The sequence below is a fragment of the Schistocerca piceifrons genome, chromosome 2, assembly GCF_021461385.2.
Source record: "Schistocerca piceifrons isolate TAMUIC-IGC-003096 chromosome 2, iqSchPice1.1, whole genome shotgun sequence".
Lineage (NCBI taxonomy): Eukaryota > Metazoa > Arthropoda > Insecta > Orthoptera > Acrididae > Schistocerca > Schistocerca piceifrons.
The window spans coordinates 944008633-944035870 of NC_060139.1; the positions used below are offsets into that span (position 1 = coordinate 944008633).

Below are 27238 nucleotides of genomic sequence, written 5' to 3' on the forward strand. Positions count from 1 at the left end.
GCGCGTCCTGCCTCAAACCTTAATCGTTCCATCCGTCGTCACTATCACAGGGCGCCTTCTGCTTCCTTCCGTTGCCGTGGTTGCACCAATACAGATAACATTCGGTTTACACACTAGGCTACCTCTGTTGGATTTCCTGGTTCTTCTTTGAAACGGGCGCAATCTATGGCGTGTATCATAATTAGTAGGAGAAAGTGACGTGGGTGAAACTACACAGTAATATAAGCAAATCGTACCACTAAAGATGCCGTTTGCGAGATGACTGCGAGTGTGTGATTGTGAGCCATCAGAACGTATCATGGGGGTGGCAATGTTGGCACTCGCCAAGAGCACAGGCACAGAGGGGACGGAAAAAGCGACCGAAAAGAAAAGACAGAGAGACGGTTTAAGCAACCAGGAGAGGTATGTGAGTTCTGGTAGCCCTCGTGGTCCCAACTTCAGCGTTCGAGAAGAATCATTTTCCTCTCCGAGACTGCAGATCTATATTGTTTCCGCAGTGTCATTACTACAAAGGCATTTCGTCCAAGTGACAGGAACGACAGTGAAAGTAGCGATTTGCCAACCCTAGATTAGCAAGTTAAGTTAGAAATCAGGGTTCAACTGGAGGTGGGATAGAACCCGTCAACACTGACAGATGACGTCATAGTTTACTTAATATTGTCTTTATTAATGTCTTTATTTTCGAGCCATAGATAATAAATCGGTTATCTCCTATGGAGAGGTGTCATCATTGTAAATTGATATAAATGAACGTGTTTTTAAAACACAGGGCTAGACATTGCGTACGATTTTTGGCACTTGTATTAATTTAAATCATTTATTCGTTCCAATTCATTTGGCATTTATTTTCATTCTTAGTGAGTCTGAGATATTTTGGAAGAATTTTTTCATTCTGGACAGTTTTTGCTTCTTGATTTTCATTTGTAGATACGACTTTATAAGCTCAACTGATGAATTGGGCATTAGTGCAAAAAATAAAGGAAAAGAAAAAAATTATAGAAGTAACGTTAACATGGAATACCTGAGTTGACACATATGAGGTATATCCCAAACTTCAGTTGATCTGCATAGATCCTGCAGTACGGGATACGAATTTAACGTATGTCAACTTTTCCGGTTTCGCTAGCAATAGTATCCTACTCTTCAGCTGACCTATGTTGGTCAGCTGATCTGCAGGATACAAATTTAACGTATGTGAACTTTTCCACTTTCGGTAGCACTAGTATCCTATTCTTTAGCTGACCAATGTAGGTCAACTGAAGTACGGGGTACAAATGTTACAGTTGTTGCTTTTTTCCATTTCTGCTACTATTAGCATCCTATTCTTCAGCTGATACTAGTACTAGCGAAGGCGGAAAGACCGACGTGTGTAAAATTTGTATCCCATACTTCATTTGACCTGTATAAGTCAACTAATGCTAGCAAAGACGAAAATATCAACGTACATAACATGAACCATGGACCTTGCCGTTGGTGGGAAGGCTTGCGTGCCTCAACGATACAGATAGCCGTACCGTAGGTGCAACCACAACGGAAGGGTATCTGTTGAGAGGACAGACAAACGTGTGGTTCCTGAAGAAGGGCAGCAGCCTTTTCAGTAGTTGCAGGGACAACAGTCTGGATGATTGACTGATCTGGCCTTGTAACACTAACCAAAACGGCCTTGCTGTTGTGGTACTGCGAACGGCTGAAAGCAAGGGGAAACTACGGCCGTAATTTTTCCCGAGGGCATGCAGCTTTACTGTATGGTTAAATGATGATGGCGTCCTCTTGGGTAAAATATTCCGGAGGTAAAATAGTCCCCCATTCGGATCTCCGGGCGGGGACTACTCAAGAGGACGTCGTTATCAGGAGAAAGAAAACTGGCATTCTACGGATCGGAGCGTGGAATGTCAGATCCCTTAATCGGGCAGGTAGGTTAGGAAATTTAAAAAGGGAAATGGATAGGTTAAAGTTAGATATAGTGGGAATTAGTGAAGTTCGGTGGCAGGAGGAACAAGACTTTTGGTCAGGTGAATACAGGGTTATAAATACAAAATCAAATAGGGGTACGGCAGGAGTAGGTTTAATAATGAATAAAAAAATAGGAGTGCGGGTAAGCTATTACAAACAGCATAGTGAACGTATTATAGTGGCCAAGATAGATACGAAACCCATGCCTACTACAGTAGGACAAGTTTATATGCCAACTAGCTCTGCAGATGACGAAGAAATTGAAGAAATGTGTGATGAGATAAAAGAAATTATCCAGGTAGTGAAGGGAGACGAAAATTTAATAGTCATGGGTGACTGGAATTGGACAGTAGGAAAAGGGAGAGAAGGAAACATAGTAGGTGAATATGGATTGGGGCTAAGAAATGAAAGAGGAAGCCGTCTGGTACAATTTTGCACAGAGCATAACTTAATCATAGCTAACACTTGGTTCAAGAATCATAAAAGAAGGTTATATACATGGAAGAACCCTGGAGACACTAAAAGGTATCACATAGATTATATAATGGTAATACAGAGATTTAGGAACCAAGTTTTGAATTGTAGGACATTTCCAGTGGCAGATGTGGACTCTGACCACAATCTATTGGTTATTAACTGTAGATTAAAACTGAAGAAACTGCAAAAAGGTGGTAATTTAATAAGATGGGACCTGGATAAACTGACTAAACCAGAGGTTGTATAGAGTTTCAGGGACAGCATAAGGGAACAATCGACAGGAATGGGAGAAAGAAATACACTAGAAGACGAATGGGTAGCTCTGAGGGATGAAGTAGTGAAGGCAGCAGAGGATCAAGTAGGTAAAAAGACGAGGGCTAGTAGAAATCCTTGGGTAACAGAAGAACTATTAAATTTAATTGATGAAAGGAGAAAATATAAAAATGCAATAAATGGAGCAGGCAGCAAGGAATACAAACGTCTCAAAAATGAGATCGACAGGAAGTGCAAAATGGCTAAGCAGGGATGGCTAGAGGACAAATGTAAGAATGTAGAGGCTTATCTCATTAGGGGTAAGATAGACACAGCCTACAGGAAAATTAAAGAGACCTTTGCAGAAAAGAGAACCACATGTATGAATATCAAGAGCTCGGAAGGAAACCCAGTTCTAAGCAAAGAGGGGAAAGCAAAAGGTGGAAGGAGTATATAGAGGGTCTATACAATGGCGATGTACTTGAGGACAATATTATGGAAATGGAAGAGGATGTAGATGAATTGGGAGATACGACACTGCGTGAAGAGTTTGACAGAGCACTGAAAGATCTGAGTCGAAACAAGGCCCCGGGAGTAGACAACATTCCATTAGAACTACTGACGGCCTTGGGAGAGCCAGTCCAGACAAAATTCTACCATCTGGTGAGCAAGATGTACGAGACAGGCGAAATACCCTCAGACTTCAAGAAGAATATAATAATTCCAATTGCAAAGAAAGGAGGTGTTGACAGATGTGAAAATTACCGAACAGTTAGTTTAATAAGCCACAGCTGCAAAATACTAACGCGAATTACTTACAGACGAATGGAAAAACTGGTATTAGCCGACCTCAGGGAAAATCAGTTTGGATTCCGTAGAAATGTTGGAACACGTGAGGCAATATTGACCTTACGACTTATCTTAGAAGAAAGATTAAGGAAAGGCAAACCTACGTTTCTAGCATTTGTAGACTTAGAGAAAGCTTTTGACAATGTTGCCTGGAATACTCTCTTTCAATTTCTAAAGGTGGCAGGGGTAAAATACAGGGAGCGAAAGGTTATTTACAATTTGTACAGGAACCAGATGGCAGTTATAAGGGTCGAGGGGTATGAAAAGGAAGCAGTGCTTGGGAAGGGGGTGAGACAGGGTTGTAGTCTCTCCTCGATGTTATTCAATGTGTATATTGAGCAAGCAGTAAAGGAAACAAAAGAAAAATTTGGAGTAGGTATTAAAATCCAGGGAGAAGAAATAAAAAGTTTGAGGTTCGCCGATGACATTGTAATTCTCTCAGAGACAACAAAGGACTTGGAAGAGCAGTTGAACGGAATGAACAGTGTCTTGAAAGGAGGATATAAGATGAACATCAACAAAAGTAAAACGAGGATAATGGAATGTAGCCGAATTAAATCGGGTGATGCTGAGGGAATTAGATTAGGAAATGAGACACTTAAAGTAGTAAAGGAGTTTTGCTATTTGGGGAGCAAAATAACTGATGATGGTCGAAGTAGAGAGGATATAAAATGTAGACTGACAATGGCAAGGAAAGCGTTTCTGAAGAAGAGAAATTTGTTAACATCGAGTATAGATTTACGTGTCAGGAAGTCGTTTCTGAAAGTATTTGTATGGAGTTTAGCCATGTATGGAAGTGAAACATGGACAATAAATAGTTTGGACAAGAAGAGAATAGAAGCTTTCGAAATGTTGTGCTACAGAATAATGTTGATGATTAGGTGGGTAGATCACGTAACTAATGAGGAGGTATTGAATAGGATTGGGGAGAAGAGAAGTTTGTGGCACAACTTGACTAGAAGAAGGGATCAGTTGGTAGGACATGTCCTGAGGCATCAAGGGATCACAAATTTAGCATTGGAGGGCAGCGTGGAGGGTAAAAATTGTAGAGGGAGACCAAGAGATGAATACACTAAGCAGATTCAGAAGGATGTAGGTTGCAGTAGGTACTGGGAGATGAAGGAGCTTCCACAGGATAGATTAGAATGGAGAGCTGCATCAAACCAGTCTCAGGAGTGAAGACCACAACAACAACAACAACACTGGCACCCTGTACTTAAAATGAACTACACGAAGGCTAAAAAAATCGACATACATAAAATTTGTATCCAATACTACCTGTATTGGTCAACTGAAGAATAAGATACTACGACTCAAAGAAGCGATTATGTTCGAAATATGAATGTACGTACTATATGTCTACCACCTATTTGCTCTGTCCTACCTTCCTTCCTTTCTCAATATTCGTCTTTGCTGTTAAATCCGCCGCGGGGGGTAGGCGCGCGGTCTCAGGCGCCTATCACGGCCCGTGAGGCTCCCTCCGTCAGAGGTTCGAGTCCTTCCTTGTGCTTGGTTGTGTGTGTTATCCATAGCGTAAGTTAGCTTAAGTTAGATTAAGTATTGTGTAGGCTTAGGGACCGATGACCTCAGCACTTTTGTCCCATAAGACCTTACCACAAATTTCCAAAAAAAATTGTTAAATCTGTGCAATACATCATTCTGGTAACTTCTGACGTCATTGGTCAAACCACACATGCTACCCCAATTTTCAATAATCTCGATATCAGAGTAAAGGGAGTGTTACCGTCTGGACAACAGACCTTTGCCATTGACCCTGTACCGATGTTCAGTAGTGATGCCGTCGTTGACCGATGAACAACGCGCTGTTGCTGTGAAGGTGTTTTACAAAAACGACAACCACGTGACCGCACAACGTGTTCGCGCACACTACAATCTCTTTCGGCATGCCTCCCTGTCTCGTCGTCATATGCTATCGAAGTGTGCGTACAGAATTCTGAGGAAAAGCGTGGAAAGGCGAGGAAGAGCGGTGGAAGTGCAAAACTCGTGTGCACACCACAGAATGTTTCAAGAGGGGAAGAAGCCTTTAGCCGAAGTCCCAGGAGTTAGGCACGCAAGCATGGGCTGCAACTTGACATAAAGGATCGTAGCGTACAGCGAATATTCCGTAAGGAAGTGCACTACCACCCACCAAAAATGCAGATAGAGCTAAAACTGAGTGCCGACGACCTCCCAAAAAGACATTAGGATTTTGGCAGGAATTGCTGGAACCTATGAACGACAATCCGGGCCCGTGCTAAAATCTGATCATAAACGATGAGGCCAACTTTTATGCGTCAAGGTTTGTTAACAATCAAACTTCAGATACTGGCCATGTTAAAATCCTGAAAGCTTCATAAAACGCACTCCACACTCAGGAAGTGACAGTGTGGTGTAGCGTATCATCGTTTGGAATCATAGCGCCTTACTTTTTTTTAAAAAAAAATGGCCGTGGCAATGTTGTTACTGTGAATGAAGAGTGGAATGCTCACATGACGAGCCATTCCCTAGTGGGACAGCATGCTGATCTTTCTGTAACTGCAAATATAGCCTTCCAACGGGGCCACATACCATACCTATCGGCATTCCATTAAGGAATTATGTAACATCTTTCCTGGTAAGCTCATCTAGAAGAAAGGGGACATCCCCTGGACTTCAAGATCCTCTGACCTTTCAGTATGTGATATCTTCCTTGTGGTCGTTTGATATTTCAGATCTTACAGAATGACTCACTACACACCATCCAGGAACTGAAGGATCAAATTCGGGAGGAAGTTAATCTAATTTCTACATCTACATCTACATCTATACTCCGCGAGCCACCTTGCGGTGTGTGGCGGAGGGTACTTATTGTACCACTATCTGATCCCCCCTTCCCTGTTCCATTCACGAATTGTGCGTGGGAAGAACGACTGCTTGTAAGTCTCCGTATTTGCTCTAATTTCTCGGATCTTTTCGTTGTGATCATTACGCGAGATATATGTGGGCGGTAGTAATATGTTGCCCATCTCTTCCCGGAATGTGCTCTCTCGTAATTTCGATAATAAACCTCTCCGTATTGCGTAACGCCTTTCTTGAAGTGTCCGCCACTGGAGCTTGTTCAGCATCTCCGTAACGCTCTCGCGCTGACTAAATGTCCCCATGACGAATCGCGCTGCTTTTCGCTGGATCATGTCTATCTCTTCTATTAATCCAACCTGGTAAGGGTCCCATACTGATGAGCAATACTCAAGAATCGGACGAATAAGCGTTTTGTAAGCTACTTCTTTCGTCGATGAGTCACATTTTCTTAGAATTCTTCCTATGAATCTCAACCTGGCGCCTGCTTTTCCCACTATTTGTTTTATGTGATCATTCCACTTCAGATCGCTCCGGATAGTAACTCCTAAGTATTTTACGGTCGTTACCGCTTCAGCGCCAGTAGTGCAAGATGTGACGTCTAATTCCAGTAAAAGACTTGAAATGTGTGTGAAAAAAATGGTGGGCACCTGTGTCATGTCATTTTCAAGTGATGGGCATTGTAAACAGCATGCACCATTAAAAATTCTTGTCACATGGCTTTCATATCGTTGTGAATAAATTTGTATCCCTGGTGGAGGTTTCAATATCGCCTGTTTCACTGCCGAAGTATCACAGGAAAACAACTACTATTGCACGGAAGTTCTCGGTAATATGGTTTACGTGGTACCAGTGCCCTTGGTTTACGCATCTGCCTCCTACACTTCTCGCTCAATGTTCAATAGTCGAGTTCTTGCTTCTACTTCGCTATGGTACTGTACGATTGCAAAGGTTGGCGAGCGGGTGCTAAGCCAAATAATAAGCTACCTGACCTAAGGCTTCCGATTTTTGCCGATTTCTACCCACTGAAGACTCGAGAGAGACAAGACAATGGAGGAGGTAAGCAAAAAAAGGTGGAGGGGATATGAATTTAACTTGCCCCTCCAGCCAGTATATGCGCTGCTCTGTATGTGCTGCTCCCGAGATGCATTTGAGAGAATCTGCTGTGTAAATAAAAAAGAAATCAAGAATAAGCCATCTATGGCTGATTAATAGTGTCACGGGAATTGTTACATGTTTTGCCTACAGTCCAGATTTTTGCCGATTTCTACGCACTGAAGACTCGAGCGGAACGAGACAGTGGAGGACGCAAGCAAATAAGGTGCGTGAACCAATAGCACTGGTGCCACGAAAAGCACATTATCGACAACATCTGTGTAATAGTAGTCGTTTTCCAATGATACCGCATGACATCAGTCCTCGAAAGTATTTTTGAACAAATATTTCAAAAATTCTTTTAATAATGTTTGTGTATGTTAACACACTAAATTTCAAACACTCCAATGACTTGCTTGTGGCTAAAAATCGAAAAGTTACTGCTTATCGACTGAGATAGCCTGTCTCATTGTGGTATTTTGTATCTGTATCCTCTCTCGTATTAATATTAGTAGAGAATTCTTGTCCACTGTGGACGTACTAGAACACTGCAACTGTTGATACTGAAGGTGCTTTATCATGAATTAGCTGCAACCGGTTGCTTTTATAAACGTTTATTTTTCCATGATGACATTTCAAGATACCTGACAGCCTATATTCAGGGATGTCTACATTGATTTATGTGTCGAGAACACTGTTTCTTTACTAACGGCATTCCAGGATTTTGCAATGTAAATTTTTAAGGCAGCTATTGTAATATGACGTAAGTAAAGAACTAATGCTCATGATATGTAGATAAATGTTGTTGTTGTTGTTGTTGTGGTCTTCAGTCCAGAGACTGGTTTGATGCAGCTCTCCACCCAAGTTTCCTCATCTCCCAGAACCTAGTGCAATCTGTATCCTTCTGAATCTGCTTAGTGTATTCATCTCTTGGTCTCCCTCTACGATTATTACCCTCCACTCTGCCATCCAATACTACATTGATGATACCTTGAAGCCTCAGAATATGTCCTACCAATCGATCCCTTCTGCTAGTCAAGTTGTGCCACAAATTTCTCTTCTCCTCAATTCTATTCAATACCTCCTCATTAGTTCTGTGATCTACCCATCTAATCTTCAGCATTCGCCTGTAGAACCACATTTCGAAAGCTTCAATTCTCTTCTTGGCTAAACTATTTATCGTCCACGTTTCACTTCCATACATGGCTAAACTCCATACAAATACTTTCAGAAACGACTTCCTGACGCTTAAATCTATACTCGATGTTAACAAATTTCTCTTCTTCAGAATCGCTTTCCTTGGCATTGCCAGTCTACATTTTATATCCTCTCTACTTCGACCATCATCAGTTATTTTGCTCCCCAAATAGCAGAACTCCTTTACTACTTCAAGCGCCTCATTTCCTAATCTAATTCCCTCAGCATCACCCGATTTAATTCGACTACATTCCATTACCCTCGTTTTGATTTTATTGATGTTCGTCTTACATCCTCCTTTCAAGACACTGTCCATTCCGTTCAACTGCTCTTCCAGCTCTTTTGTTGTCCCTGACAGAATTACAATGCCATCAGCGAACCTCAAACTTTTTATTTCTTCTCCATGGATTTTAATTCCTACTCCGAATTTTTCTTTTGTTTCCTTTACTGCTTGCTCAATATACAGATCGAATAACATCGGGGATAGGCTACAACCCTGTCTTACTCCCTTCCCAACCACTGCTTCCCTTTCATGCCCCTCGACTCTTATAACTGCCATCTGCTTTCTGTACAAATTGTAAATAGCCTTTCGCTCCCTGTATTTTACCCCTGCCACCTTTAGAATTTGAAAGAGAGTATTCCAGTCAACATTGTCAAAAGCTTTCTCTAAGTCTACAAATGCTAGAAACGTAGCATTGCCTTTCTTTAATCTATTTTCTAAGATAAGTCGTAGGGTCAGTATTGCCTTGCGTGTTCCAACATTTCTACGGAATCCAAACTGATCTTCCCCGTGGTCGGCTTCTACCAGTTTTTCCATTCGACTGTAAAGAATTCGTGTTAGTATTTTCCAGCCGTGGCTTATTAAACTGATAGTTCGGTAATTTTCACATCTGTCAACACCTGATTACTTTGGGATTGGAATCATTATATTCTTCTTGAAGTCTGAGGGTATTTCGCCTGTCTCATACATATTGCTCACCAGATGGTAGAGTTTTGTCAGGACTGGCTCTCCCAAGGCTATCAGTAGTTCTAATGGAATGTTGTCTACTCCAGGGGGCTTGTTTCGACTTAGGTCTTTCAGTGCTCTGTCAAACTCTTCACGTAGTATCATATCTCCTATTTCATCTTCATCTACCTCCGCTTCCATTTCCATAATATTGTCCTCAAGAACATCGCCCTTGTATAGACCCTCTATATACTCCTTCCACATTTCTGCTTTCCCTTCTTTGTTTAGAACTGGGCTTCCATCTGAGCTCTTGATATTCATGCAAGTGATTCTTTTTTCTCCAAAGGTCTCTTTAATTTTCCTGTAGGCTGTATCTATCTTACCCCTAGTGATCTACGCCTACATCCTTACATTTGTCCTCTAGCTATTTTGCACTTCATTTCGATCTCATTTTTGAGACGTTTGTATTCCTTTTTACCTGCTTCATTTACTGAATTTTTGTATTTTCTCCTTTCATCAATTAAATTCAATATGTCTTCTGTTACCCAAGGATTTCTATTAGCACTCGTCTTTTTACCTACTTGATCCTCTGCTGCCTTCACTATTTCATCTCTCAAAGCTACCCATTCTTCATCTACTGTATTTCTTTCCCCCATTCCTATCAATTGTTCCCTTATGCTGTCCCTGAAACTCTGTACAACCTCTGGTTTAGTCAGTTTATCCAGGTTCCATCTCCTCAAATTCCCATTTTTTTTGCAGTTTCTTCAGTTTTAATCTACAGTTAATAACCAATAGATTGTGGTCAGAGTCCACATCTGCCCCTGAGAATGTCTTACAATTTAAAACCTGGTTCCTAAATCTCTGTCTTACCATTATATAATCTATCTAACAGCTTCCAGTTTCTCCATGCCTCTTCCATGTATACAACCTTCTTTTATTATTCTTGAACCAAGTGTTAGCTATGATTAAGTTGTGCTCTGTGCAAAATTCTACCAGGCGGCTTCCTCTTTCATTGGTTCAAAAGGCTCAAATGGCTCTGAGCACTGTGGGACGTAACAAATGGTTCAAATGGCTCTGAGCACTATGGGACATATATCACCGGTTGTCGTATGACTATTAAAAGATTATAATTAATGTTAGTCTGGTTGCGAATTTGGTAAGCTAGACTGGATACCTGGTGAAACAGTTGCTCAGTAATGCAAGGTTAACTTCCCCAGACAGCTCACAGCTTTTAACCCACTTTTATGGTCTTGAATATCAGCACCGCTTTCAGATCAAATTAAAGCAACAACATTACAATGTACATTTATATTTTGTTAAATCCAGTAAGTAGAAACTACGTAACAACTCCTGGAAACAGTAAGTAATTCTCTTTTTGTTCTAATTTTGTAAAAGTTATAGCTATATTACAGCACAGTGTACTACCTTGTAATATACCAATATAACGCTTAAAAGGATGTTTTTAAAATATAATGTAAATTGATGCCTAAGCACCTGAACATGAGCTCTAGAACTCGAAATACATCACACATTCAAATAAAAATCACCACTCATAATTTTTTCCGCCGTTATACAATGCCTCCTACCCCTAAGGCTTATCCTGCTGTCTCAGCAATGGCTGCAAAGTCTGTCGTCATTTTGAAAATGACCTCCCTGATGACAAGTCTCAGGACACGACAGGTGAAGATCTGATGGTGCTACGTTTGGGCTAATGGTGAATGTAACAAAAATCGACAAAGAAAGAATTGCATTTTTCTCTACTGTCTTCAGTATCACGCGTGGTTCTCGTACAAAGAAGGTGGCTGTTTTGAATGACAGATCGCTAGGCAGAGAAATACCTGTCGGATAACCAGTCCTCGTTCTAGAGTTTGCATGATTTGTTATCCTTGCAACACGCTTCTGTGGAACAAATAATTTTTCTCAGTGAAGAGTTCTCCCGTTGTTAGCAAAAATCTCGGAAAGTTCTTGACCAATTCACTTCAGTTCTATACAGGACGCTCCAATAAACATTTATTTCAACATAGGCTGTATTTTGTTGTAAGAAACAGTGTACATGTTTTCTATTATCTATCTGTTACTTATGGTCAAGTGGACACATTGGAAATCAACCAAATACGGGTATGTCCGAACAACTTAATCAGACCAGAACGCTGAAAGAAATATTAACTCCACAGTGTAAATATAATAACCTGGAGTGGAACCACATGATGTAAACATAAGTTGTAAGATTATATGTGTAGAACAGTATTGGACTATGATGGTACAATACGTTAGTGAACAAAAATAGGAAAAGTAAGTATGCGACAGCTATTGGAACTCACTGGAATAAAGAGCGATGTATCCGGTGCGCTGAAGAGGAGGATACCAGGCAGCTCCTAGGGCGTGTAGGGAAGGCCACACAGCGCCCTGAAACACACATGCCAAAATCCACGTAAATAAAACTGTAAACGTTGTTTTGTTCGAAATATTAAATCCATGCCAATTCTCCTGCGATTACTTTGAAATTTTGACACGATGTTGCGTTCGAATACGCGCGTGTTTGAATAACTGCTGGGTCCCTATCTTTTCAAAAAACGGTTTCAAATGGCTCTGAGCACTATAGGACTTAACAGCTGAGGTCATCAGTCCCCTCGAACTTAGAACTACTTAAACCTAACTAACCTAAGGACATCACACCATGCCCAAGGCAGGATTCGAACCTGGGACCGTAGCGGTTGCGCCGTTCAGACTGAAGCGCCTGGAACCTCTCGGCCACAAAGGCCCACCTCTGTATTTTAATATATAAATATATATTAAATATAGAAAGGGGAAATGTTGTTACAAAAAAATCTCTAAAAGTGCTTGACATATTTACTTCAAATTAAATCATTACTAAAGAACTACTACAGCATTTTTAATGCTGCATCAATTAAAATTGGTGTTTGACTTCATAGTTATAAATAGAATCTTGAATGTGTCCAGACAGATTTTCTTAAAATTTTTACATGCTACTCTAATGAACCTTAGGTTGGACAAAGACTGTATATTTCTGATATATATATATATATATATATATATATATATATATATATATATAAAAAATAGGAAAACGTAGTTAGCAAAATTCTGGAAAAAATGTTCTTAACCAATTTACTTCCAATTTTTACTGCACACTCTAATAGACATTCGTATGGACATAGGCTATATATTTTTTAAATATATATAAAATATGTCTAATAGATAAAGGGGAAACGTTGTTACCAAAAATCGCAAAAAGTTCTTGATTGCTTTACTTAAAATTTTTAAACGTTACTCTAACAAGCATTCGGATGGACATACGCTATATGTTTTTAATATATGTAATATGTAAGTCTATACATAATGTATAATAGGGAACGTTGTTAGCGAGAACTCGAAAAGTTCTTGACCATTTTACTTCAAACTTTTACAGTACATTCTAATAAACATTTGTGAAGACATGGTAATATATTTTTTTAAACAACAATGTTTAAGTTTTCTGGTAAAATCGACGGTGAGAAAGAAAACCAAGGACATTTAAACCATTAGAAATATTGTTTCTCACATACACATTCTTTCTCATTATGCATATATATAAACAAAAATTGTAAATATAACATTGTCATGTTTTGTTTTCTTCCTTTCAGTCGGTCTTCACAGAAAGTAGAAAAGTTGTATTGTGGTTTATCATTTATAATTAGAATACTAAGTACTAAGGAATTTGAATTTACATTAACAATTGACAGTGTTCAAGATCAGAGAGAAGAGAGGAGTAGATGTGTAGAGAAGGGGGGGAGAAAATGGAGACAGCGAGGGAGAGGAGGAGGTGAAGCGAGGGGGGGGGGGATGTGATGGACAGAGAGAGGGAGTAGAATAAGGTTAGGACATTATCCAATTCCCATACATATTTAGCAACTGCAAAATATTGCTGGGTTCGCTAGTATAAGATGGATGAAAGAATGAGAACTGCATTTCCCTCATTCTAGCATCAATGACTTGTAAATGATGTCAGATGCATTGTAGAGATCATAGACTTGTCTCTCATCCGTATATGGATTACGAACACAATACCATTCTCATCAACAACGACAGCTGGGCTTCAGCCACACTTACAGTTGTGGGTACAGCTAAGCGTAATATATGTAGTATATGTACGATACACACCTATTTTGGTCAGTAATTCAACTCTATATTCAAAGAAGGTTGTCAACCCCATTCCTGTCATCATAAAATCCCCTAAAGATATGGAGATAATCACAAAACGTGTTGCATTATTGATCTATATATTTATAGAAACCAATGTATGTACGTGGGGGCACTAGGTACGTTGGTGATAGCCTCAATGACGTTTTAGCCCTATTGGTGGAAAGTGGGAGTGCAAAGACAGTACCATGACAACATATCTCTGCCATGTCTGAAGCAGTTTCTATCGAACTTAGCACTCATGTCACTTGCCATCTGGAAAAACATTACTGTGATAGACTCTCCTACCACCCCTATGGATGTAGGTGGGGGGTAAAAAGAGATGACACGAAAGTATAACTCTGAAACGTATGAACCAAATTTCGTACATATATGACACATTATATGAATAAAAACAATGTGGGAGTAAGATACCCATAGTCCTCTTAGGAGATGCGACTTGTAATAATGTTCGAAAACGACCTTTTAGTATTTATGTGCGAAATGTGTTAAATAGATGTGAAATATATATAATTATATGAAATGTGACACGCATGCGTGGTCAACCCGCGAGCAAAAGGCTGCCTATTAAATAAACCTGTTAAGGGGTACCAATTTGGCTTTTAATTAACTAAAATGGTCGTATTATACAGGGTAAAACAAATACTTAGGGGAAAATTTCGGGACACATTTGTCACACATATGGGCATGGGAAGCGCTATACTTGCATTCTTTGTTGGTAAATAATGGTAAATAACGACATTATTGGAGAACCGAGACTGTTATGTGATCTTATTTCTAACCAGCCAGACGAAATTTGGGTTTAGCCTACTCTACTCGAAAAGTGCCTTTAATTTCATAGAATTTACAAATTCATCGTCAGATGGCTTGCAAGCTCTTATCAAACAACTGCTAGATAATTTAAAGGTGAGTAGCCGTTTCAAGAAGTCATTCCACTTCAGCTCCTCTGTAAACCAACGTATCATAACGGCATCTTCCTTATAATATCAATTTGTATGGAGTGTAGCCATGTACGGAAGTGAAACATGGACGATAAATCGTTTGGACAAGAAGAGACTAGAAGCTTTTGAAATGTAGTGCTACAGAAGAATGCTGAAGATTAAATGGGTAGATCACATAACTAATGAGGAAGTACTGAATAGGATTGGGGAGAAGAGAAGTTTGTGGCACAACTTGACTAGAAGAAGGGATCGGTTGGTAGGACATGTTCTGAGGCATCAAGGGATCACCAATTTGGTATTGGAGGGCAGCGTGGAGGGTAAAAATCGGAGAGGGAGACCAAGAGATGAATACACCAAACAGATACAGAAGGATGTAGGTTGCAGTAGTACTGGGAGATGAAGAAGCTTGCACAGGATAGAGTAGCATGGAGAGCTGCATCAAACCAGTCTCAGGACTGAAGACCACAACAACAACGACAACAAGCCTAAACCAAACGGTGTTGGTTACTGTGGCACCAGATAAGCATTCTGCTTCATTTGTTTGCTAGACAATACCAAAGTGGTTAAATATGGTTAAAGTGTCTTTTGAATCCACTTTAAGACCAAAAAAACTCACCACAAATGAATTATCGAAATGGGACGGAAATCCACAGATGTCATCTACATATACGTACAAACAAACGATTTCTGTTTCACAAAAATTGGATGATTTAGTCAAGAGAAAGAGCTTCACAAACTGAGCAAGTCAATAAGGTGTTGATCCACCACTGGGCTTATGCAAGCAGTTATTCGACTTGACATTAATTGATGGAGCTGTCAGATGTCCTCCTGATGGATACTATGTCCAATTCTACTCAACTGGCGAGTTCGATCGTTAAAATCCCCAAGTTGTTGTAGGGCACTGCCCATAATGCTCCAAACGCTCTCATTGGGGTAGGGATACGACGACTTTGCTGGTAAAAATGGAAATGTCATGTGGCTAGGGCCTCCCGGCGGGCAGACCGCTCGCCTGGTGCAGGTCTTTCGATTTGACGCCACTTCGGCGACCTGCGCGTCGATGGGGATGAAATGATGATCATTAGGACAACACAACACCCAGTCCCTGAGCGGAGAAAATCTCCGACCCAGCCGGGAATCGAACCCGGGCCCTTAGGATTGACAGTCTGTCACGCTGACCACTCAGCTACCGGGGGCGGACACTTTGCTGGTCAAGGTAAGGTTTGACTAGCACGAGGTCAGCCTGATCTCGCCCTGTGTAGGCAGGCATTATCTTGCTGAAATGTAAGTCCAGGATGGTTTGTCATGAAGCCGCGGCGGAGAATATCGTCGACGTACCGCTTTGGTGTAGGGATGCTGCGGTTGACAACCAAAGGGATCCTGTTCTGAAAGAAATGGATCCCCAAACCTCCACTCCTAACTGTCGGGCTGTATGGCAGTCGACAGGTTGGTATGTCACAGCTGTTATGGGCGTCTCCAGACACGTTTTTGCCTTGGAATCTCATTGACTGGAGTAGAATTGTCTTCGTCGTCAGTCCCTCTTTGAAATGAGCCTCTATGACCAATGAAGACATATCTACGGACGCCCTAGACAGTGGTGGGGTACCAACTAACTGTCGCCCGCCACACTGGCCAACCACAGGAGATGATGGCCTGAGGTTTCATATCATTTTATAGCAGGACCCCTCTGGTTGTCATCTGTTGCACTCTAAAAGCACAGCAGTACGTAGACGATATTCTACGCCTCATTTTGTTGCACTTCATGCGAGGCATCTTGGGCTTTATTCCAGCAAGATAATGTACGCTCGCAAACGTCGAGAGCTTCTACTGCTTGTCTTCGTGGTTGCCAAACCCTACCTTGGCCAGCAAGGCCGCAGGATCTGTCCCCAGTTGGGAACTTTTGGAGCATTACAGGTACGGCCCTCCAACCAGCTCGGTATTTTGACGATCTGAAGCGCCAATTGGACGGAATTTGGCACGACATCCCTGTGGAGTACATCCAACCAGTCTAAGAATCTTCCATAGGGGCCAGAATTGGATCAACGCGTTATTGACCTGCTCAGTTTGTGAAGTTCTTTCTCTTTAATAAATCATCCAATTTCTCTGAAATTGTAATCATTTCTTTGATTGTACATGTACATCACACTTGCCAACTTCCGTCCCGTCTGGATAATTCCTTCATGGTGCGTCGTTTCTCTTTTTTGTTTTGTTTTAGAGTGTAACACATTCCGTGACAAATGAATAAGAAGAACTGGATTAATTCTTTAATTTCCACGTTCTGTGGAATTACACGCACTAGACTTCTATCTGCGGAGCATTTGAAAGTTCTTATGCACCGGACGAAAAGGTTATATATTTATCAAACAGCTGAAGATCAGCGTTAAGGCTCGAAATCCATCGTACGTTGAAAAATTAAAATTCCGATTTGTGACTGAAGTCGGTTTGCTTTTATTTTATAAACCCTTCTACTGAATGTGTTCTGATCACACGACCCCTCCTGTGGCTGCGTAAGCTTTGGCTATAATAAATCTTTTGCAGAACCGACAATGTCCGTGTGACTGTACGTAGTCGCCTAATTAAAAATGTATACATTAAGCAGCCTATAGTGGTTCCACAATGCAATATTTTCAGTACCTCAAAGCTGAGCAGGAGAGCGCTATACTACGACTGCATGTAATTTTTGTGCTTCAGCAATTCCTAATATCTTGCGCATTTAATTTTCGCGTTCGCTGTATTTGGTGGTATCAGGAAGACGATAGCATTTACGGTGGAAGCACAATAAAGTTAAATACACTTTCGTGCAGGGACTTGCAAGATAGTCGAGTATCTCAGCATCTGCAGGGCAAGTTTAAGTTGGAAATTACAGTGCACAACGCTGTTTAAGTTTCATTAAGATTTTGAGATGCGAGAATGCGCCTTGCGAGCGGAAGTGCCGTTTGTGGTGCTAGATTCACATCTAGCAGATATGTCCGATACCACGAGATCCGGGTCGGCGTGGGCCACACGTTTCCCTGCTGTCAATCCCACTGGTGGCGTAGGTCGTCACTGTAGTTCATCTGTTGCTACCAATTACAGCTTTCAGCTATAATTGCGTAATTGTATGTTCCTAGAAGCGTGCAACGAAAGCGAACACCAAAGTTAATGGGAAAGGTTCTGTTTGTTCAGACGCACCATGAGGCACACATTAACAGGCTACGCACAGAGAGCAAGATTTCCGGGCATCGAGTGCTAAAACGAAATCGGCTCTCCTTGCTTCCTCTGCAGCCTCCGCAATATATGTCATGTTAAAGACACGAAAAGAACAAAACACACATTGTGGTCGAACAAAAGGGCGAATAGACGGAAGGAGACAAGAAGCCTGACATTTCTTCGATATGATCTTCTTTTAGAGGATGAAGATACCTTTCGAATTATTTGTGGCTAAGCAATTGTTAATCCCGCTGGACCTCAGACGGGCATGTTCCTGTCAAGTATGTGTCTAGAAAACTGAGCCAAAAAAAAAAAATTTTTTTAAAAAAGAAAAACTTATTTTTGGTACATACGAGGGGGCGTTCAATACGTAATGCAATGCTTGTTTTAGGTTGGCTTTATTAAGGACTAAAATATTCCATATTATTACCCACTCTTTCAGCTATAAAACCCTATTTATGAACCGACAATGTCCGTGTGACTGTACGTAGTCGCCTAATTAAAAATGTATACATTAAGCAGCCTATAGTGGTTCCACAATGCAATATTTTCAGTACCTCAAAGCTGAGCAGGAGAGCGTAATCTCTGTTCAATGCGACGGCCTTACGCCATCTTCCTGGAAGGGGCTATATGCCTGCATCACTATACTGGTCGACGTCGGAGCCAGTGTCTTGCTACACCAATATCCTCCCCATCATCCACGTACTGCTCCCCGCGGATTGCATTCTTCTTTGGGTCAAACGGATGGAAGCCGGGAGGTGGTAGATCCAGGTTGCAGGCTGGATGAGGAAGAACAATCCAATGAAGTTTTGTTAACTCCTCCCAGGTTCGCAGGCTTGTGTGAGGCAGCATCTCAATGCCCTCCGCTGCGTGAGAAACACCAACTGAGGTGACGATCGCTCTACGCTGCTGCAGCTCTACAGAGCCCTTGTTCAATCCCGCCTTGACTATGGGAGTCTGGTTTATGCTTCGGCGGCGCCCTCAGCGTTGCGTTTACTCGACGCAGTGCACCACTGTGGCGTTCGCCTGGCGACAGGAGCTTTTAGGACGAGTCTGGTAAGCAGCGTCCTGGTGGAGGCCGGAGTCCCTCCATTGCAGGTTAGGCGTGCACAACTGCTGGCCAGTTACGTGGCACACGTTCGTAGTTCTCCTGCACATCCGAATTACCGTCTCCATTTCCCACCCAAGGCGGTTCATCTCCCGCATCGGCGGCCCAGGTCAGGGCTTCCAATTGCAGTTCGTGTCCGATCCCTTCCTTCCGAACAGGAGTCCTTGCCTTTACCACCTATACTTGAGGTCCATTCATGTACACCTCCATGGTGTACACCTAGGTCGCGGCTTCGCCTGGACCTTTCACATGACCCTAAGGGCTCATTTGACCCCGCGGTTCACCACTGCCACTCCCTCTCGATTATTCCCATGTACCGACGCCATGAAGTGATTTACACCGACTGTTCGATGGCTGATGATCACTTCGGCTTCGCGTATGTCCATGGGAGGACATACTGAACAGCATTCCTTGCCCATGTAGTTGTTGTTGTTGTGGTCTTCAGTCCTGAGACTGGTTTGATGCAGCTCTCCATGCTACTCTATCCTGTGCAAGCTGCTTCATCTCCCAGTACATACTGCAGCCTGCATCCTTCTGAATCTGCTTAGTGTATCCATCTCTTGGTCTCCCTCTACAATTTTTACCCTCCACGCTGCCCTCCAATACTAAATTAGTGATCCCTTGATGCCTCAGAACATGTCCTACCAACCGACCCCTTCTTCTAGTCAAGTTGTGCCACAAACTCCTCTTCTCCCCAGTTCTGTTAAATACCTCCTCATTAGTTATGTGATATACCCATCTAATCTTCAGCGTTCTTGTATAGCACCACATTTCGAAAGCTCCTATTCTCTTCTTGTCCAAACCATTTATCGTCCGTGTTTCACTTCCATACATGGCTACACTCCATACAAATACTTTCAGAAAAGACTTCCTGACACTTAAATCTATACTCGATGTTAACAAATATTTCTTCTTAGAAACGCTTTCCTTGCCATTGCCAGTCTACATTTTATATCCTCTCCACTTCGACCATCATCAGTTATTTTGCTCCCCAAATAGCAAAACGCCCTTACTAGTTTCAGTGTCTCATTTCCTCATCTAATTCCCTCAGCATCACCCGAGTTAACTCGACTGCATTCCATTATCCTCGTTTTGCTTTTGTTGATGTTCATCTTATATCCTTCTTTCAAGACACTGTCCATTCTGTTCAACTGCTCTTCCAAGTCCTTTACTGTCTCTGACAGAATTACAATGTCATCGGTGAACCTTAAAGTTTTTGTTTCCTCTCCATGAATGTTAATTGCTACTCAGAATTTTTCTTTTGTTTCGTTTACTGCTTGCTCAATATACAGATTGAATAACATCGGGGAGAGGCTACAACCCTGTCTCAATCCCTTCCCAACCACTGCTTCCCTTTCATGCCCCTCGGCTCTTATAACTGCCATCTGGTTTCCGTACAAATTGTAAATAGCCTTTCGCTCCCTGTTTTTCCCCCTGCCACCTTCAGAATTTGAAAGAGAGTATTCCAGTCAACATCGTCAAAAGCTTTCTCGAAGTCTACAAATGCTAGAAACGTAGGTTTGCCTTTACTTAATCTAGCTTCTAAGATGAGCCGTAGGGTCAGTATTGCCTCACGTGTTCCAACATTTCTGCGGAATCCAAACTGATCTTCCCCGAGGTCGGCTTCTACCAGTTTTTCCATTCGTCTGTAAAGAATTCGCGTTAGTATTTTGCAGCCGTGACTTATTAAACTGATAGTTCGGTAATTTTCACATCTGTCAACACCTGCTTTCTTTTGTATGGGAATTATTATATTATTCTTGAAGTCTTCTTGCCCAAGGCTACAGTGTTTTCACTGCCGAGCTGGTGGCTGTATCCCGTGCTCTTGAGCACATGCGTTCATGCCCTGGGGAGTCGTTTCTTCTGTGTACTGACTCCATGAGCAGCCTACAAGCTATCGACCAGTGCTACCCTCGTCATCCTTTGGTAGCGACCATCCAGTAGTCCATCCATGCCCTGGAACGGTCCAGTCGTTGAGTGGTGTTTGTCTGGACCCCAGATCACGTCGACATCCCAGGCAACGAACTTGCCGACAGGCTGGCCAAACAGGCTACGCGGAAACCGCTTATGGACATCGGCTTCTCTGCACCTGATCTGCGTTCAGTGCTTCGCAGTAAGGTTTTGCGGCTTTGGGAGACGAAATGGCATAACCTCAGTACGCACAACAAACTGCGTGCCATTTAGGAGACTACGAATGTGTGGAAGACCTCTACGCGGGTCTCTCGCAGGGATTCTGTGGTTCTCTGTCGGCTCGGCATTGGTCATGCTTGGGTGACACACGGCTACCTCCTGCGCCGTTATGCCCCGCCTCAGTGTCGGTGCAGCGCCCGGATGACAGTGGCCCATATCTTGGTGAGCTGTCCTTCTTTGGTTGCCCTGCGACGGACTCATCAGTTACCGGACTCGTTGCCATTAATTTTAGCTGAAAACGCCTCATCGTTTTTAGTTTTACGTTTTATACGTGACGGTGGGTTTTATTATTCTATATAAGTTTTAGCGCACGTCCTTTGTCCCTTTCTGTTCTCCATTCTAATGCTTTTAGGCTGGATGTTTTAATGTGTCGCAGAGTGGCTGGCTTTTCCTTTTATTCTCGTGGTAGGCCAGCCCTCTTGTTTTTATTCCTTCTACCTGTTTCTTGCTTCTCTCTGTGTTTTTTTTTTTTCCCTGTTTTGTCCATAGTAGTGTTGGTCGCCCTTCTGTCGTTCTTCTGGTTCTTTCTTTCTCCTGTTATTGTGCTATACGTCTCGTTTCTTTTCTTCTTTCCCTTGTGTAATTATTTTACCGCCCCCCCCCCCCTCTTTTAAGCCAACCAACTTGTGTGAGGTCTTGCGTTGTCGTGGAGAAGGAGAAGTTGGTTTTCATTTTTGCGGCGACGAAAGCACGGAAGAGCCGTCTTCAGTTTCTGGAGGGTAGGACAATACACTTCACAGGTGATCGTTGGATCACGAGGGAGGACATGAAACAGAATAATCCCTTCAGAGTCCTAGGAGACCACTGTCATGATTTTACCTGCTGAGACTGCAGCCTTGATCTTTTTCTTCAGAGGAGGGACGGTACGATGCCACTCCATGGACTGCCGTTTTATTCCGGTGCGATGTTCGACAAAAAATTGTCACGATCAGCCTGGTAACACACAACCAATTCCACAGAGATGGTCATTCGTTGTTGTTTATGGAGTTCCGTGAGGCGCCGAGGAACTCAGAGGGCACACACCTTTGTGTACCCCTGCTGGTGGACGACTGTCTCAGCACTACCAACGGAGACGTCCATTTGAGCAGCGAGATGTTTGATTGTGACCTGTCGATCACATCGTATGAGAGTGTCCGCACGTTCCGACGTTGCAGAAGTGACAGCTTTGTGTGGCCGGCCGAGACGTGGAGTGTGGAGTTCAGACAGGCTTGTGCGACCTTGTTGCGATGGTGATAGATAACTCACCCAACGAGTCACAGTGCCTTTATTAACTGCTAGGTCTCCGTGAATATTCTACAAGCGCCTATGAATATGTATGATGTTCTGGTTTCCAGCCAAAAGAAACTCAATGACAGTTCTCTACTTGGAACGCACCGCCGTTGCAGACGCCATTTTGAAGGATACCTATAGCGCCGCCACCTATTGGTACTTCATGGAACTATAGGGCTAAAGCGAAAATATTCCACTATGTCCCACAACAAATTCCGAACTTTTCCAGTAGAAACTGGCCTGAGGGAAAAAAAAGTGTTGCATTATCTACTGAACACTCCTCGTAATCATCATTTTTCGGCGTCATATCTGTTTCATTTTCTTTTCATGCTTAGAGCCACAGTCGACTTAAATTCTCGAAAGAAGTTTTCCTACTTCTGAATGTTTTATTTCAAACAAACCTTTTATTTCGATTGACACCGCATTCCTCGCCCTCGCTCCTACCCTCCAACGGTCCCAACGCCTTCTCCAGAATCACCTTGACCTTTTTGCTGCATGGTGTAACCAATGGCTCCTGAAACTAAATCCTTCCAAGACCCAGGCAATCATCGTAGGTCGTACCACTCGCTCTTTCCGGCTCCTGGATTTCTCCCTTACTGCCTGCGCACGTCCTGTCCGTCTCACCCCCACCCTCACCTACCTTGGCCTCACCATTGACCGTCACCTCACCTGGATCCCTCATCTCCGATCCATCCAATCCAAAGCCCACAACCGCCTCCGCCTCCTCAAACTCCTCTCTGGCCGGACATGGGGGTTGCACCCCTCTACCATCCTCCACACCTACAAATCCTTAATCCGTCCCATCCTCTGTTATGCCAGTCCTGCCTGGATATCTGCCCCCCCCAAATTCTATCAGTCCCTCCAGATCCTTGAGCGTCATGCACTCCGCCTTGCCTTCCGTATCCGCCTCCCGTCCCCCACGCGGATCCTCTATGATCTCTTTCCTTTCCCCATCTGCTCCTCTTCCTCGAACATATCCGCATCCTCTACACCTCTCGCCGTCTTGAACCCCCTCACCCCCCTGGTTGCTCCTCTCCTCTCCCATCCTTGCCCCCTGCCATGTCTTCACCGTTGTGTCCCCCCTACCCTCCATCTCTACACCCTCCATCTCCTTTCCCAAGGTGGCTTCCGTCAGCTCCCCCTCCCGGATGATGCCCTGTCTCCCTCCATTTATCCTTCCTATCAACTCTGATCCTCCCTCCCCCTCCTCTCCTCTGTCCTTTCCCTGGGCTCCCTCTTCCCCCCCCCCTTCCGTCCTGTTTCCTCCCCACTACGGCTCTCCCTACCTCCCTTCTCCCCCCCAGTCCTTTTGTATTCCCCTCCTCTGCCTACCCCCCTCCCTGTCGCGTCTGCCCCCTACCCCTCTTATGGGTCGTCATCCTCCATCAGCTCCTTTCCCGGTTCCCCCCCTCCCTTCGCTTTTACTCTCCTTTCCCCCCTTTTTGTTTTCCCATCACCTGTCCAGTTTCCCCCCACCTGCTCTCGACTGTGGTGTCACCTTTGCCGACTTTTTCGTGCTGTGTTCTAGTGCCTATTCAGTGTTGTGTTGCGAACAGAAACCATGCTGTCGCTGGGTGTGAATTTTATATACTTTGCGAACAGAATCCAGACTGTCGCCGTGTTTTTTTAACTGTCTATTGTTTTCCCTGTCTGCTCCGTATGTATTTTTATTCGCTTCATCATCCCTCTGTTGCTTGTTTTAATTTCCCCATTTTCTCTTCACCTTGTTACTCACTAAGTCCCCGATTTTATCGCCTGTTTTTTATTATTATTTATTCTCCTGCTCTTTGTCAGAAAATCTGTAGGCTGCAGAGCGGCGTCCTAAGCTGCTGCCAGCCCGCCCCCTTTGGGGGGAATTGAAATTCAATAAAGAAAAAAAAAAAAAAAAAAAATTTATTTCGATGGGCATATGTATCATGAGAAATATCATTTTGTGTGGTATGTTTGCCACTATGAGAACCATTGTAAGCCCCAACACGTGAGTGACATCTGTTTCTTGGCTAACGGAGTTTGGGAAAGTAAATGAGCCAGTTGCAGAGAGAGACAGAGAGAGTGTTGAGTCGTCGCAGAGCGAGGAGTGTGGATAGTAGACGAGCCACACAGACAATGAGTTTTATTTGAGATGCTCCCTGATGTCTAATTGAGGATTAAGGGTAAAGCATGATTTTAAGAGGATTTTTTAAAGAAACGTCTCATTTGTGAAAAGGTAGTTTACACTGACGTATTCACTGCAAGCGCTAGCCGAATAATTATTGCGGCGTAAAGATTTCATTGTACTCAACAATAACTAGCCTACGCGTTGGCATCCAGGATGAATTATCATTCATGTGTTCAATATTCTAACCAGTTTCCTTGTTCCACTGTTAGTTAAGGGGGGATGTAATGTATTTTAGTCCAAAAAATCGATTTTTCAAAAATATTATTATCTTGATCTACACAGTTTAACCTATGTTGTGCGTAAATTTTATCATGATAGCAGCTTTAGAAACGCCTTTAAATTGTTAAACTAATTAACTCTGCACCGTTGGCCACTCCCACTTTTTGCGACGCTGGGGAAACTGCTTGTTGCAAAGAAATTTTTGTCTGTGTGAAAGCTATTTTCTTTCGATATCTTTGGCTGACATCTATATCTCTGGCTGACATCTATACCTTTACCTGGAAACTTTATTGCGCGTGGTTTATTTAAGTTTTGACAATACTAACACATATTGGTAAGCGGAAGGTCGAATTCGCAAACCTTGCGTGGATGTCAAGATTTATCTATAATGGGTGACAGTGAGAAACTGTGGCAAGAAAAGCATGCAGTAGCATGATCTAAAAATTATAGTGTCAAGTGTGGGCATGGAAGCTGCTGTAGTTGTGATCAAGTTCTCCAGATCTGAGGTCCACTATGGTGTCAGATATACTAAATAACTTGGTGATGGGGACTCCTCTTCGTCCAAAGCTGTAACAGATAAAAATCCGTACAATACAATAACAGAAAAGTTGGAATGTGCTGGCCACATCCAAAAGCGGTATGGTGGTAGACTTCGTCGCTTGCTGAAAGAGAAGAAAGGTGAAGTACTTGAGGATGGAAAACCACTAGGTGGAAAAGGCAGACTCATTCTGAAAGAAATTGATTCTCTTCAGTTATTTTATGGGAGAGCTATCAGGAAAAATACACATAATTTAGAGGCAACTAGGTGAGCTGTGTGGGCAATTGTTTTCCACAGGCTATCCACTAACCAAACACCAGTGCTCAGTCTGTGTCCGAAAGGCGATTGGTGTAAGTTCAGCAACACAAATGAGACGTATTCACATAAGCACTCGTTACCAGAACCTGTTATGAATGCAATTAAGCCCACATTCAGGTTTCTTGAAAACCCTGATGTATTCAGGAAGTGTCTTTGGGAAAGACACAAAATACAAATGAGAGCTTCAATAATTTAATTTGGATTAGATGCTCAAATAGGACATTCTGTGGACTTGAAGTACTCAAAATAGGTGTCCACGATGCAGTTTTATGTTACAATAACGGAAATAATGGCAGAATTAAAGTGCTGAAGAGAGTTGGTATAGATCCTGGTGTGTTCACAACAAAAGCATTTTACACCATTGACGAGAGCAGAGTCAAGAAAGCTAACCGATCAGCGTCTTTCCTGCAAACACAGGCCAGACAGATTGGAAGAGGAGAGAAGAGAAACCTGGAGGATGAGGAGAATCAGTATGGAGGATTTTAATATTGAGGTAAACTTATTACACGTAGAAGAAAATCTTTGAACCACGTTGTCTCTGTTTTACATTTTTTACATTATTAGAAGCCTTTTCTCAAAAAGTACATGCGCTAATGCTATGAAATTTTCAGGAACTGTTCGCAACGTGTTGCTGTCTCCCTGGAACAAAAAATACGAGATCCTGCAATTATAATCTGATTTTTAGACGACAGTATGTAGAAAAAAAGTTAATTTTGGATGTGCATAACTAAAAACTCTGTTAATGATACAATTTGTATCATAAATTAATAACTCTAGTTCAGTGGTCTTATAACTTTCTCAGAACACTACAGTAAAATTTTCAGATTAATTGCATGATTATAATTTGAGTTATGGCTTTTCATAAAAAAGACAATAAATAATTAAAAATTCAGATTTCCTGAAAAATATTAATCCTGCATATTTTATTATATTTTTCCGTTGAAACACGGTTCTTTTGCTTTACACGTGCAAAATTTTAGATTTGTACCTTTACAAATATGGCTGTAAGCACTTTTTAAATAAATGTTTGCATTTTCCGTTACATCCCCCCCTTAATAGTATTTCATTACGAAACGCCAATTACATAATTTAAATACTGTGTGCAAAAATACGGTAATTTTTATAATGTATGACAGTGAAGGGGAAAAGTTATAGTTCATGTTAGTACGAGTCATTTCTACGTTATTAAATGGACTGAATTTAATTTCAAACTAACCTTTGATTCATTTACAAACATTTCACTGAATCTGATTCTTATAGTTTCAATGAAAAGTAAATTTGGTAAAAAGTGCACTGTCACACCTTGCAGTATTACTCGGACGGAAAGCTGCCTTGTAAAGAAAGATAACAAGGTTTAATTTACGAAAGCAGCTTAAAATAAAGTCAGATAAGGCAGTTTGCCGCGCAGTAATTTATTCCATGTACATGCAATTCTTCATTTTTTATTTTCACTGTATGTAGACAGAGTAGATCCCGGTTATTCTTTGCAAAGGTAAGAATATATTGT

At 42.2% G+C, this 27238-nt stretch overlaps 1 protein-coding gene across 1 annotated transcript in view; it reads right to left on the minus strand.

Moving 5' to 3' along the window:
- The window catches only part of LOC124776010 (uncharacterized transporter slc-17.2-like), a 416532-nt gene that overhangs the window by 308592 nt on the left and 80702 nt on the right, over positions 1–27238 (minus strand). Inside the window, exon 3 of the mRNA XM_047250852.1 lies at positions 11926–12010. Within this exon, the coding sequence (XP_047106808.1) occupies positions 11926–12010 (85 nt within the window). The remainder of the gene's footprint in view (positions 1–11925; positions 12011–27238) is intronic.